This window comes from Camelina sativa, chromosome 16 (genome assembly GCF_030686135.1).
Source record: "Camelina sativa cultivar CO46 ecotype springtype chromosome 16, ASM3068613v1".
Classification (NCBI taxonomy): Eukaryota; Viridiplantae; Streptophyta; class Magnoliopsida; order Brassicales; family Brassicaceae; genus Camelina; species Camelina sativa.
In genome coordinates, this window is record NC_141895.1 from 10540850 (window position 1) to 10553474 (window position 12625).

The 12625-nt window shown below is 37.0% G+C and overlaps 3 protein-coding genes and 1 non-coding gene across 5 annotated transcripts; 1 reads left to right on the forward strand and 3 right to left on the reverse strand.

Annotated features, from left to right (window-relative positions):
- The first annotated feature begins 225 nt into the window (after positions 1-225).
- LOC147925422 (U5 spliceosomal RNA) lies at positions 226-339 on the forward strand. Its single transcript, XR_015585599.1, has one exon. It is a non-coding gene; the product is annotated as a U5 spliceosomal RNA (small nuclear RNA).
- Positions 340-435: 96 nt separating this feature from the next.
- Positions 436-2250, reverse strand: LOC104750259 (putative folate-biopterin transporter 7). Its single transcript, XM_087492181.1, has 2 exons — positions 1801-2250; positions 436-1652 (listed from the first exon to the last, which is right to left on the reverse strand). Exons 1-2 carry the CDS (start codon positions 2072-2074, stop codon positions 616-618), a joined length of 1311 nt encoding a protein of 436 aa, XP_087348307.1. The 5' UTR covers positions 2075-2250; the 3' UTR covers positions 436-615.
- A 212-nt stretch (positions 2251-2462) lies between these two features.
- LOC104750256 (uncharacterized) lies at positions 2463-6227 on the reverse strand. Its single transcript, XM_010472029.3, has 8 exons — positions 5565-6227; positions 4957-5480; positions 4170-4220; positions 3982-4089; positions 3274-3369; positions 3084-3182; positions 2941-3000; positions 2463-2851 (listed from the first exon to the last, which is right to left on the reverse strand). The coding sequence occupies exons 1-8, from the start codon at positions 6100-6102 to the stop codon at positions 2786-2788; spliced, it is 1542 nt and encodes a 513-aa protein (XP_010470331.2). The 5' UTR covers positions 6103-6227; the 3' UTR covers positions 2463-2785.
- Positions 6228-8434: 2207 nt separating this feature from the next.
- LOC104750254 (RNA polymerase sigma factor sigA) lies at positions 8435-11908 on the reverse strand. 2 transcript variants are annotated; one of them, XM_010472027.3, is made up of 10 exons: positions 11472-11908; positions 10289-11056; positions 9985-10183; positions 9801-9893; positions 9567-9695; positions 9436-9489; positions 9268-9345; positions 9080-9142; positions 8838-8950; positions 8435-8742 (listed from the first exon to the last, which is right to left on the reverse strand). In XM_010472027.3, the coding sequence occupies exons 2-10, from the start codon at positions 11011-11013 to the stop codon at positions 8634-8636; spliced, it is 1563 nt and encodes a 520-aa protein (XP_010470329.2). In that variant the 5' UTR covers positions 11014-11056; positions 11472-11908; the 3' UTR covers positions 8435-8633. The 2 variants fall into 2 exon arrangements, with proteins under 2 accessions (XP_010470329.2, XP_010470330.2); XM_010472028.3 differs by having other exon boundaries at positions 11528-11739.
- Between the last annotated feature and the right edge of the window lie 717 nt (positions 11909-12625).

Consider the following 12625-nt stretch of genomic DNA (forward strand, 5'->3'; position numbering starts at 1 on the left):
ACGAACTGAATAACTTATTAGATTAAGTTGTCAACACCAGAACCTAAATATTAGTGAGATTAGTAAAACCTTGAATTCAAACAAGTAAAATTGGGCCTTTAATACCCAAAAGGGGCCGCAACCAAGAAGCGGAACTTCACGTATCCCACATCGGAAGACTTAGAAGGTTTGACAGTAGAAACGTCAATATAAATTAACTTCACTCTCCTCAGCTACAAATCACGCAGCCATGTGGTGAGCACAAGGCGAACTATTCTTTCGCCTTTTACTAAAGATTACCGTGTGCTCTCCACGCTAAGTGGCATACGCCTATTTTTGGAGGGATCTGCCTTCGGGTTGACCCAACATTATCTAGTCTGAAATATTTTTAATCTATCTACACTTGTGGATCTCTTATTAGAAGCGAAACTACAGTTACAAAAATTAAGAAATCGGTGAAATGAACCTAAGTAATCACTGATCACACCAACCAAAGTCACAGATATACACAGTATGCTTCTATCGTCGAAAGATTTTAGTAGCTGTGAAGCAAAATCAAAGAAAGATATCTATGGGAGAAACATTAAAACCACAAGAATATCACAGAGTACACTTCTGACCCGGTAGGAACTCTGATCAGTCTTTCTTTTTACTTTTCTCTTTTGTTTCCGCTTCATCATATATCCACGAAGTTGAGATGAGCGGAATCCCCACGCAGAAGGCTTCTATAGCGAGTCCACTCGTAAACCCGGAGAAATCATCCACTGTTACGCCGACAAATGATGCAAGAAGGATTCCAAGAAATCCACTAACTATGAAAGCGAGTGCAATGGCTGACATGACAAATGCCATGAGAGACCCTTCACATCCAGGAGGACAAAGGCGTGCCATCAAAACGGTAAAAGGCAGAATCTTGAAGTAAAAAAGAGTCTCCAAGAATCCAGAAAAGAATAGTACATAGACAGAGTCGGGCACTCCCAAATCCCGGTAAACGCCTTTCACAAACAAGACATCAGATGTGACAAAGACAGCTATTGTTACCTGAATGGCTGTAATCAGTTTCCTTGGCGGGATAGTTTTTAGCCAACGATTGTAAGCAAGACCCCATAAGAGCATTGCGATTTGACCAAAGACCTTGGAGATCCCTAGGAGTGACGCATCGATTTTCAGAAACTTTGTTTGGTAAAAGAACATTGTCCCTGTCAGAACAGGAACTAGAGCGGTCGATAAAGCAAACCAGGCAATGGAATAAGAAATCTCGGGCTTCCTCAACACGTGCGAAAGGTCAGAGAGATGTTTTCTGATACCAGCTGGTGATGGATTCTCCGGAAGATTAAGAGACTTTTCTCTCATGTTTACAGTTACCAAGAACTGAAGAAGAGCAAGAATCCCAAACACGAGGAACGTTGACTGCGCGGAAAACGTTTTGATAACAATACCACCTAAAAGGTTTCCAAAGATTCCACCTAGAGAAGAAGCCATCCAAACAAACGAAGGTAGCTCACCGCCGGAGCCTTTTTGCTTTCCGGCCTCAGCAACAATTGCATCGTTTGCAACTTCTACTAATGAAGCACCGAGATTGCTAAGGAGAAGATATACCGACAAAGCTAAGATTGATACATTGGATCTTGACAAGAAAGCTATAGCTAGCCATGAGATTGCTTGTAACAAGGCTGCAATAGAGAAACCTTAGGAGTCAGAATAATATGAGAGAATCCCATTGAACTGAAATTAAAGAAAACATTTGGGAGAAATCAATATTAATTTTGAAACTGCTAATTAAATTTTGTGATTAGGACGAGTCGTAGGTATTGTATATACCACCAATGGCTATGTATGGGATTCGATGCTCGCCAAAGAAGTAGACTGCGTCTGAAACGATGCCGTAGATAGGTTTAGCGACCATTGGAAGATTGGCTGAGTTCTGGAGAAGCTGAAGCACTGAAGGATTCACACGGAGCTCATCTGTGAGGAAGAAATTGGCTCCAAGCCATGGGAAACCTCTAAATCCTTGTACGAAGAAACCAAAACCGAGCAACCACCGGATCGGGTCACGCCGACCATGGGTTTCTCCGACATGATCATCGCTGCTCATTGTCTTTTTCAGTTTCCTTTTTTATTTTTCCTTGTCGAAGATATTTTGGGGATGGTGCGTACGTGTATTACACTATATGTACATTCTGACATCACCGACGAATATTTTTTTTCTTTATCTGTAGTACAAATAATCCACGTGGTTTATTTCTGGTTCGGTTAATCGAATTGAAACACAACTAAAATCTTGTTAGGTTGGATCTTTTTCATACTCTTCAATTCTTAGTTTCAAAGAGAGCCATTTGAGAGCACGTTGGCAAATTAAAACCAACCAAATTATAAATCTGGAATCGAGGATCATCAATATTAAAAAGTACAGTAACAATCTAAACAGGACCGACTGAAATAAAAACTAAACATCTAATAATTGTTCCCGGTGTTACAAGACCTTTCGGAATTTAAGGATTTCAATTGATTCAACGGGATTTTAAAACATTTTTTTGAGTACCAATACAACCAAACTGACTATGGTTTCCTAAGAAGATCAATGAAGATTTTACGAGAACCGACATATGAGAGGAACCAGAACCAAAACTAAAACTAATAGAATTGGTGCAAGGGTAGTGCATTCTTTACTATTTTATTTTCCCCCCAACACCATAAAAGGATGAATTCAATTGAAGAGTAAGAAACACACTACTATCTGAAGCCAAACATTGGAGGATTTCACCCAAAACTCATCAATACATACCAAAGGCATGAACGGCATCTCTCACAGCAGATATTTCTCAACAACTGTTCGGCCAAACTTCTCCTGAACATCCTTTGGCGTCTCGACCTGAAAAAAAAATCGAAAGTAATTATAAGTTTTTCCCTAATACCCCTTTTATTGACTTTTTTTTTTCGTCACCAGCTCAGACCACTCACCGCATTCAAGGCCTTCAAAACGGCCTTAACGGTGTTGTATGAATTCCTTGAACCAATCACCTGAAAATTCGGACCACAACCATACTTTTAACTCCAACAGAAAACAAGAATCGATGTTCACTCGAGATGAAGCAAAAATGCACCTTTGATTTGATGTTTTTGAACCCCGCTAGGAGCAAGATTGTTTTGACAACTCTCCCAGCTTTCATTCCCGTTGTTGTTGGCGCAGGCCATAGATATAACTATTTTCAGACTCAAGTTTATTAAGAACATATCTATACAGATAAGTGGCATCAATTAATCCTACTGTCAGAAGGGAGATGAAATAAATACCTTGGTTTTCTTGTAAGAAGTCTGTATTGCGTGTGCAATGGTGTGCTCCTCATGCCGCTCTACGTAATGAAGATTTTGAAAGCATTTCTCATACGCCTGTGTTGCAATTGTTAGAAATGACACCATAAGAACTAACTACTCCAGATGTAGAAATAATTTAAAGGTATTATAGCAGAAAAAGACTGAAATACCACGAGTTTTAAGTTTTATGTTCTTTGACCAGTTTAAGAATCAAAATCGATTTGGAGGTAAAGACATTCATGCACACCAATGCGTAAGAATCTTGTCAACCAATCTAAAACTGAACAGAAGCTTTTCACTGGTAAGTGATTTGCAGAATGGCATCACTATAATTGAATTAAAGACATCTATGCACAAAAGAACAGATAAAACTTCACACGAATATGCATGCTACGAAATATCGTCCTTACCTAATATATTGTTATTTAAGATTTTCATGCCAATAAAAACGGAATGTTGAGTGGAACTAAATACTCATATATTAAATTTCATTTGACTTAAAACTCAAGCTTTATCAACATGTCATGTCCAAAACTCTTAGCAGTACAAACAAATCAAATTAGCTTCCCACTGAATCACTTAACTGACTATCTTTGCGACAAACAACATCCTGCAGTGTCCATCTTTTTAGGACACCACAAGTATCTTCCATCATTCCTAGATGGAAAAATGGTAATGTGAGATTACCTTCTGCATTGCAGACTGGCCGGTCTCAGCTTTTGCTTTTGCATACCCAATGACACCTTCATAGTTCCCGCAAACCATCAATGCAGTGTACCTTTCGACTCTGCCACCCTAAAGTACAAGTCTTTCTTTCATAGCCAAGCTTATTGAATTTAAAGATACGAAAGAGAGAAATGTTAGACAACTATTACCTTTGTGACCTTAGCAACTTTTTTTACATCTATCACATGCACATCATATCCCTGCAAAATAAGAAATAACCTGTTAAGCAAAGAAAACTGTGCTAATAGTTTCAGTAATAGATTGAGACAATAGATGTATGTCAATATCCATCATGGTCCAAGAAAAGAAAACTTCACAACATACTAACCAAAATGTATCATGAAGCTTAACTTATAAGCAAAATAATAACTCATGTGGCTATAAGATCACTGGCCTTCTTAAATACTAACATGTCTTTGACAACATCAAAGAATATTGAACCCAAATACTACATAATTTTTGTTATAATCTAAAAGAATGTATGGTTGAACTTTCTAGACAATTAATGAAGCAGAGTGGAGAAATGCAAACATCGTTTAATATAGATATCCCTCATTATACTAGCACAAATAGCATTTTTAAAGCAACACCAAGCATGAACGTTTTGGCTATGCGCTTCTTTAAAGAGATAGCACAGCACTACAGCTAGAATGATTTTCATTAAAATTTCTAAACTCTATTGCTTAGTGAGCTTGAAAATCATTTGACATGTTGAAACTGCTTTATTTGTATCCCAAATGTGTTGGGAAGCGAATATGTTCAATGTACCTCAATCATCTTATTTAAAGCTTCTGGACAGTTTTAACTTATGTAACACAGATCATCACACACTTATGTCAACTAATTTCACTGTAATGATATGATTTGGTTAATTCGTTTCTGCACCACAAAAAAGATTCAGCTTAGAGATAGGAATTAAATAGAGAATGCACTCACTTTTCTGTATAAAGGTTGTCTTTTCTTCTCTGTCAAAGCATTTCTGTCTTCAGCCAGTTCTCTAATCTCCTCTTCCAACCGCTTCCCCTTCTTTCCAAATGTATGATCAAGCTCAGAAAGCTTCTGTTCAAGTTTCTTGTCGATTGCATTCAGCTTCTCCAAGAGAATATCATCCCTTTCTTTCATGTCATCAAACTCGTCTTCATCATCATCATCATCATTGTCATCCTTAGACCCATCAACAACAAGACGCTCTTCTCTTTCTTCACCACCACCTCCTTGAACATTATCACGTTCGATAACTCCATAATTTGCAGGGTTGTTTGGATCAAAAGCCTCTTTCCACTCAACCAACCTCATAGCTCTATTGAGTTTCTGCTGAAGAACAAACTTCTCTTTCCCTTCAGCGACCTTCAAACGGTTCATCAGCTCGCCAATAACCCTGTACTCAGGTCTAAGTTTGAAATGTTTCTCCTCAAATTTGTCTAATTTGTTCATCCACCTAAACGCCTCATCAAGTGTCTCTGCCAAACAATCATACAAAAACTTAGAAGACGGAATGACAAACAATCGTAAAGCCAACAATAATACATATATCATATACAAACCTGAGTTGGTAAGGGTCTGAAGAAGGTCCTTATGCCTCTGAAACTTCTTCTTAAAAATATCTTCTTTCTTCCTTTCTTCATCCCAATCAACCTCATCCAATTCACTATCAGAATCAGACGACTCTTCACGCCTGTTTAATTCACCATCATCCTTCAAATTCTGCTTCTTAAGCTTCTCGATGAAGGGCTCAATCCCTAAGTAATCCTCTTCGTCTTCTGCGTCAATGTCTTTGTAATCAAGTCCTTGCCTTTGCCTCTCCTCTCTCTCACGCTGCTTCTCTTTCTCAACCTCAGCTATAAGATCTCTCACTACTCTCTCGGCTTCCGCTGGTGACATTGTGCTTGCGGAGAAGAAACGGTACCTCTGAGATGAGATCCATGGCGTTTGATTTACGGGGAAGGAGGAGTAACCGGGGAATCTTCTCGGAAATGTGGATGTAGCGGAATCAAGACTAGAGATTTGACGGGAAAATGAAGATCTAGGGTTCCGGCCAAGTAGAAGACGAGGCCATGACGATGCTCGAGTTCTAAAAGACATATCTCGTTTAGTTGTTCTTGTTCATCAGATTGAAAATGGAAGAGATAAATTTTTCAAAAACCTCTCAAGACAGAAATGATTTTTAGGGTTTTTGTTTTCCTGTGTTTGTTGAGTGAGTGTCATCTGTTTTACATATGGGCTTCACTTTCACTCATGGGCCCAACTTGCCCAAGAGGTGGGATCTTGCCCTTTTTTCGTGCAATTCGTCTGTAATAATACATGTATGTTGTTGTTTACAAAAGAGAGGAAAAGAAAACAAAATATGTACTACAGTTAAATTCCCATTAGTGATAAACATTCTTGGCAAAATCATATTTTAAACTTTTAAAGTGTCACTACTACTTCCAGAGTATTTCAATAACACTACAAACCTTTAAAATGATTTTACTAACAATTTAAACTTTACTACTAACTTTAACACTTTAAACTTTACTACTAACTTTCATGTTTGTACCACCATAAAAGATGATAGAACAATAATATTCGTAAACAAAAATAATTATATTATATTGGTTTAATTTAAATTTAAATTAGTTTTATTTTTATAAAAATAAAGAAGTAAAAGATTTTAAAAAACTTCACCTTCGTTGGATCTGCTCACAGTCCAATCACAAATTTTCAAGAGTTTTTATTCAGTTTCATCGTTTCCAATCATCCTTTTCATAAACAAAACTTTTAAGGTGTTATTCCTCACATTTATACTTTTCATAGATACATCTCGAGTGGATTTTGATTCAAGCTGATTGATTTTTCATCATGTTTCCCTGCAGTCTCTCCTCCCCAGTATATAACATTTGGCTGGTTTGTTTTTCAATATTTTCAGTACATTGCGGATAATCGTTTGGAGAACAATCCGTGGTACGGGTATGATGAGTGGGCACTCAAGGCCCCTAATATTTTTAACATTATAGTTGAAGACCTCCAATTCCTAAATCTTGGGAAATAAATTCAAAATCTCAGACGGCTCTGCTCCACAAACTTTTTCATGAAGATCATCTAACATACTAACTGGAGGATGACACTCCCGCAGCTCCAAAACCAGGAGATACATGTTTCTTAAAGGGTCAAAGCTACGCAGGACAATGTTGTAAACCATTTGACTGACCGTCCGTGAAGGTGAGCGTAAACGATATCTGAAAACGCATATTTGTGGCTAAGTTTAGTTACGATCGACTTTGTGTATGTATGAGCATAAAGTAAATAACACACAAGCTTTGTTAACGGGCTTCGGTTTTTCCTACATCCACGGGACCTAGTCCAGAAAAAATTCACTAGAACAATATAGCAATTACAACTGCATATGATAGAAGCACTACTATGCCTATCATTCTTTTCTAGATGAATACCATCAAAAGATCTCTCTATCTTGTTGATGGGGCGACACCACACATCTTGTGTGCATCTCTCAAAACTACCTTGAAGCGCGCAAGTCTTCATGAAGCGCCTTCTCGGTATTTATATCAATTGCCCAACCCCTAGGGTTAGCAACTTTCCTATTATACAACAAATAGGAATTGGGAGATTAACAATTGTACAACTCCTAGGGTTGACAATTTTCCTATTATACAACAAATAGGAAAGTTTCTCTCCATGATCCCATCTTGAATCTTCCATTCAAGATGTTCATCCAGCTCAACAACCGCCACTTGGCTTGTCCAAGTCGGCCTTATGCTTTTGTACTGAAACTCTTCAATTCAGCTTCTTGTACTACTTCCTGTATTAACGTCGGACTAGTAGAACTACTTCAAACGTTTGATACCATCTCCGTTGTATCTGACCCTCTTGGCTTGTCCAAGTTGTCCCCAAGGTTATGTATTTCTACTCTTCAAAGTAGTCACACAGCTCGGCTTCCTGTAAAACTTCATGTACTACCTCTTGTACTACTTTGGAACTTTGTATATGTTCTTACCACAACTATGTCAAGTAGTGCCTCAACAACTTTGTTAGTTCTTCTCATTCTCTTCACACAATCTATGATGATTCTATCTTATTGTCTCATATATCACAATAGTTGTATGACATCCTAGTTTAGTAGCAATCCCATGATATGTTTCACACACCTTTTAAAACTCAGTCAACACATACACCTTCAATATCAATATGAGCTGTAACAGCTCAGAAGACAGAAGCTCATTGACTAAAGAAGATTTTAGGATCCAATACTTAAAATCATATACGAACAGTTTGACATTATAAGGAAGGGGATGAAATCCTAGCAGCCATAATAATAGCTACAGATCGAGTTTCCTATGTCAAACAGAAATGCCAAAGCTCAGAGGCGGAACTCATGAAGCCTCACGCCCAAAATTGACCCTAGATTACAAAAGAGGAATGAGAATAGACATAGATGAGGAAGTTACGTGAAGCAATATTACATCACTGTCTCTTGTTTATCAACTCAGTTTACAAAAAGAAGCAAGGAAGATAAAAAGAAAGAGAGTACTCTTCCCCCTTTTCTTTGTCCTGTATATATACACATTCACAACCGCTCTCTATGGCTCTCATGTAATGAAATGTACAAAAACAAAAAATCAGTTCTTGAGGATCATTGCCTCCATCTTTCTCTTCCTCGCTGCGTGTTTTAGTTTCTCCAGTGCCACAAGCCCTACCTGTCTCACCCTCTCTCTCGATAATCCTATCCTGCAATTTGTCAGGAAACAGTTTAAAGATCCATCTTGATGATATTTTCCCATGGGTCAAGAGGCTTAAGATTGAATACTATATATATAGTATACCTTTTGCTTATGTCTTCCCATGTGAGACATTCTTTGTCTAGACCATAGTATAATCGAATGATCTCCCTTTCCCGTTCTCCGAGAGTTCCATTTATAAGCTTGCTCACTTCCTCCTGCAAATTTTATCATCAACATGCTCAAATTTCAGTGTTCACTAAGTATAGCTTAAGCTTCATTAATTATAGATTTAAAAAAAAAACTTGTAGCTTCACTTGTGACATTTCTATTTTTTTTGTTTTTACCTTGAGTGCCCACTCATCATACCCGTACCACGGATTGTTCTCCAAACGATTATCCGCAATGTACTGAAAATTATTGAAAAACAAACCAGCCAAATGTTATATACTGGAGAGGAGAGACTGCAGGGAAACATAATGGAAGGTGATACAAGAACACTGTTGTTTTGGTTTTTAAGAGAAACAAAACTTACACTGTGATGAGTTTCTCCAGGGAGACCGTTCAAAGAAGGAAATGCATCTCTATCTAGAGAAAATATTTTGCTTACAGCCTGCATTTTGCAAGTGCAAGAGCATGAACACAAATATTCGCATGGGACCCTTTGAATCAGAATTAGTTTTTATTTTTATTTTTTTATTACCTCTGTTGCATTTCTAACTTTCTTCTGAGACATGTTTAGAGACTCTGCAATCCTCTGGAAAGAAAAATTACTTTACACAATGTAGACAGGAGGAGAAACCAAAACTATTCGAATGTTAATAATACACTTACATCAATGGAGGGTGTGATTCCTTTCTCCTGAAGTCTAAGCTTTGCATTTCGGATTAGACCGAGCCTTTCATGAAGGTGAGTAGGTAACCTCAAGGTTCTTGAGTTGTCCACTAATGCTCTTGAGACACCCTTTTAGAGAAATTTGAAACAAAAGAGTCAGCTTTTACATTTTAACGTATCATACTGGCAAGCAAAAGACATCAAGCATATTAGCTGAAAGGCGACTGTTCTCACCTGCCGAATCCACCAATACACATAAGTTGAAATTCTGAAACCCTTGGAAGAATCGAATTTCTCTATTCCCCGTAATAGTCCGATAAGACCACCCTTTCATATAGTAGAGAAACAAAAAACAATCTTTATAATAGAAAAAGTTGATGAAATGCTATAACAAAAGAAGAGTGCACTTGGAAATTACCTGAACAAGGTCAGACATTTCTGCTCCCATATTATCGTAACGCTGAGCAATAGACAGAACCAAACGCACATTGCTCATAGCCAACCTTTCTCTAGCTAGATGACATTCCATCAACCACGCCTGCAGCTCGGCCCGAGATATCTTCAAGGATATGGCAAGCTGTTCATCAGAAGGCTCACAGCCTAATCTATCCTTCAATCTAATTAAATGTGTTTTCACCAGACAATAATTTTAGTCTTCTTCTAATTAGTAATGAATACATTCAGTTCAACTCTTTGCTATGTGTAGTAGTATGTAACTTTACCTTGACTTATGATCATCAAGACGCAGACCAGACTTGATTTTCTTGGACAAGCGAACCACTTCCGAGTGGCTAAGCACATCTTCACTTATTACACCTTTCACATAACCTCTCACACGGTTGTGTTGGAACAAGTCTGAACTCATCACTGATCTGACTTGGTTTCCTCTAGAAACTGCTTTAGCATTACCCATTATATTAGTTTTCTTCTTAGCACCAATTCTCCTTTGACGAGCTGAAATCCCTGAACAGGTGATAACCTGAATCTTCTTCTTCCGGATAGTCCTCTTGCCCGAGGAGGATTCATGACTTGCCTTGTCAAACGAAAGATTCCAACTTTTCTCTAACATAGACTTCTGTAGCAGTAAAAGTGCTTCAACAGAATGACCAATTAGTAGATCATCATCATCATAACAGTCCTCTTCCTCTTCCAATTCCTTATCAGTTGCAGTAGGTACCCATGGCTGTTCAGTAGAAGCAACATCTACACTCTCTGTCAACGCCTTGGCAGATTGTGTGTGACGATTCGATGAGGGAAAACTCGGACTATAGTTCGATGATGACGCCTTTTTCGCAGTTATCCCACTTTTTGTTGAAGCAATATGATATTGTGATGAACAATGATCATTTACAGATAAAAACTTGTCAGTAACATCTGAGTGATAAAACGATGAACTCAACAGTCTTTTCCCAGTGTTGAGTCCTATCACAGCTGCAGTAGCCATCATACAACACTCAATTCATTAACAAAGGCTCTTTCAAGATTGTCTTCTGCTAACAAAAAAACATAAAAGAAAAATACTTCAGATTTCATAACCAAACACAATCTCATGAGGTTTATTTTCAGAATTCCAGACAAGAATTGAGAACAATTTTCTTGGTTTTTTTTTTTTTGTTTTTCAGATTTTCAGACATAATATTGAAAATTACAAAATATTTAATAACGTTATCCACCAAACGGAATTGTATTTTTTTTTATTCTAGTTGTTAGCACCAAGCCAAATCATCACTACGCAAATTTGACTAATCAATCTAAACCCAATCGAGACCACAAAGAAACCCAAATTATGAAGAAGAAGAAGAAGAAGATATCATTCAAAATCAAATTTGCATCTACGGATAGGTTTCAAAGACACGGGCGGATTTGAGTTCGATCGATTGGAGAATTTGGATATGAAAGAATCACCTGTAACTGGATATCTCCTTGAGAGCAAACCCAATTTGGCAAAGCTAATAACGCACCTGAAAGTGTTGTCGAGAGGTGCAAGAGAGTGTGTGTGGCACAGACGAAGCGAGAATGTATGTGTGTTTTTTTTTTCTTCTTGTTTCTCAGTTTTATTTTTATCCAAGAGTTTTTTTTGGTGGCCAAATTTAAACCACCATGCAGAAAATAAAATAGGTAAATATAATATAGTTTCAACAATTGAAAAAGTTTAAATTATAGTGAAAAATATGACAATTAGGAGAGGATATATATAAAAAATAAAGAGATATGGAAAGAGGAGATGGGATTGGTGGAAGCAGATACTGGCTCCATGTTTTTTGTGGTACTCAGCTTACTTCTCTTGTTTCGCTTTCGCGGCCTTCTCTCTCCCATTTACATTTTTTTCACTATTTATTTATTTTTTTTTTTTTATGATTATGTTAATTATTTATAACTAACAACTATTTTGCAAAAAAAATTGCTGTTACAAAAAAATTGTTTAGATTATAAATTTCGTAAGATTATTTTTAATGTTCTTTTTTTTAATTTCTTTTTTGGTAGGAGAGGAAGGCAAAATCTTCCACCATTTATTAAAAAAGTACACAACTGCATTCTATTTTGTATTTTGACATCAACCTTTTATGTTTTAAAATAACATTTTGATGAATATTGTTTCATTTGTTCTTAAATAAAATTTAATGAAATACTAATTTTCATATTTTAAAAAAATAAACTTTTTTGAATATTTACAAGTTTTCTTTATTTTGCAACAGAGTTAATTATGAGATAAGCATTTATTTTGAAGAGTATTGTTTAATTAGAATTTTTTGTCCATGATTACAAATATAGACATTTATTTTAATGTTGAGAAGACAATTTTGTCCTTAATTTTTTTTCTCAATTTAGCGAACATGTGTAGTGAAGATGAGATCCGGTAGAGAGTGGTGGCAATGATGAAATCCGGCGACCAAGGTGGTGGTTACGATGATGAGATTTGGTGAGAGGAGATGGTGGTGAAAATGGTGAGATTCCTTAAACAAAATAATGGTGGTGATGATGAAATCAGGTGAAAGTGATGGTGGTAAAGATGATGAGATCCAGTGAACGAGATGGTGACGACGATGAGATCCGGTGAA

Excerpts from the sequence above, each read along its gene's own strand:
- LOC104750259 (XM_087492181.1), bottom strand. The coding sequence starts at position 2,074 with ATGAGCAGCGATGATCATGTCGGAGAAACCCATGGTCGGCGTGACCCG. Across the intron at positions 1,653-1,800 it reads CCCATACATAGCCATTGGTG|CCTTGTTACAAGCAATCTCA; the intron begins GTATATACAATA and ends TCTCTATTGCAG.
- LOC104750256 (XM_010472029.3), bottom strand. The coding sequence starts at position 6,102 with ATGTCTTTTAGAACTCGAGCATCGTCATGGCCTCGTCTTCTACTTGGC. Across the intron at positions 3,370-3,981 it reads GCCAGTCTGCAATGCAGAAG|GCGTATGAGAAATGCTTTCA; the intron begins GTAATCTCACAT and ends ATTGCAACACAG. Across the intron at positions 3,001-3,083 it reads TCAAAAACATCAAATCAAAG|GTGATTGGTTCAAGGAATTC; the intron begins GTGCATTTTTGC and ends CCGAATTTTCAG.
- LOC104750254 (XM_010472027.3), bottom strand. The coding sequence starts at position 11,013 with ATGATGGCTACTGCAGCTGTGATAGGACTCAACACTGGGAAAAGACTG. Across the intron at positions 9,346-9,435 it reads AAGTTAGAAATGCAACAGAG|GCTGTAAGCAAAATATTTTC; the intron begins GTAATAAAAAAA and ends TGCAAAATGCAG. Across the intron at positions 8,743-8,837 it reads TGGGAAGACATAAGCAAAAG|GATAGGATTATCGAGAGAGA; the intron begins GTATACTATATA and ends GACAAATTGCAG.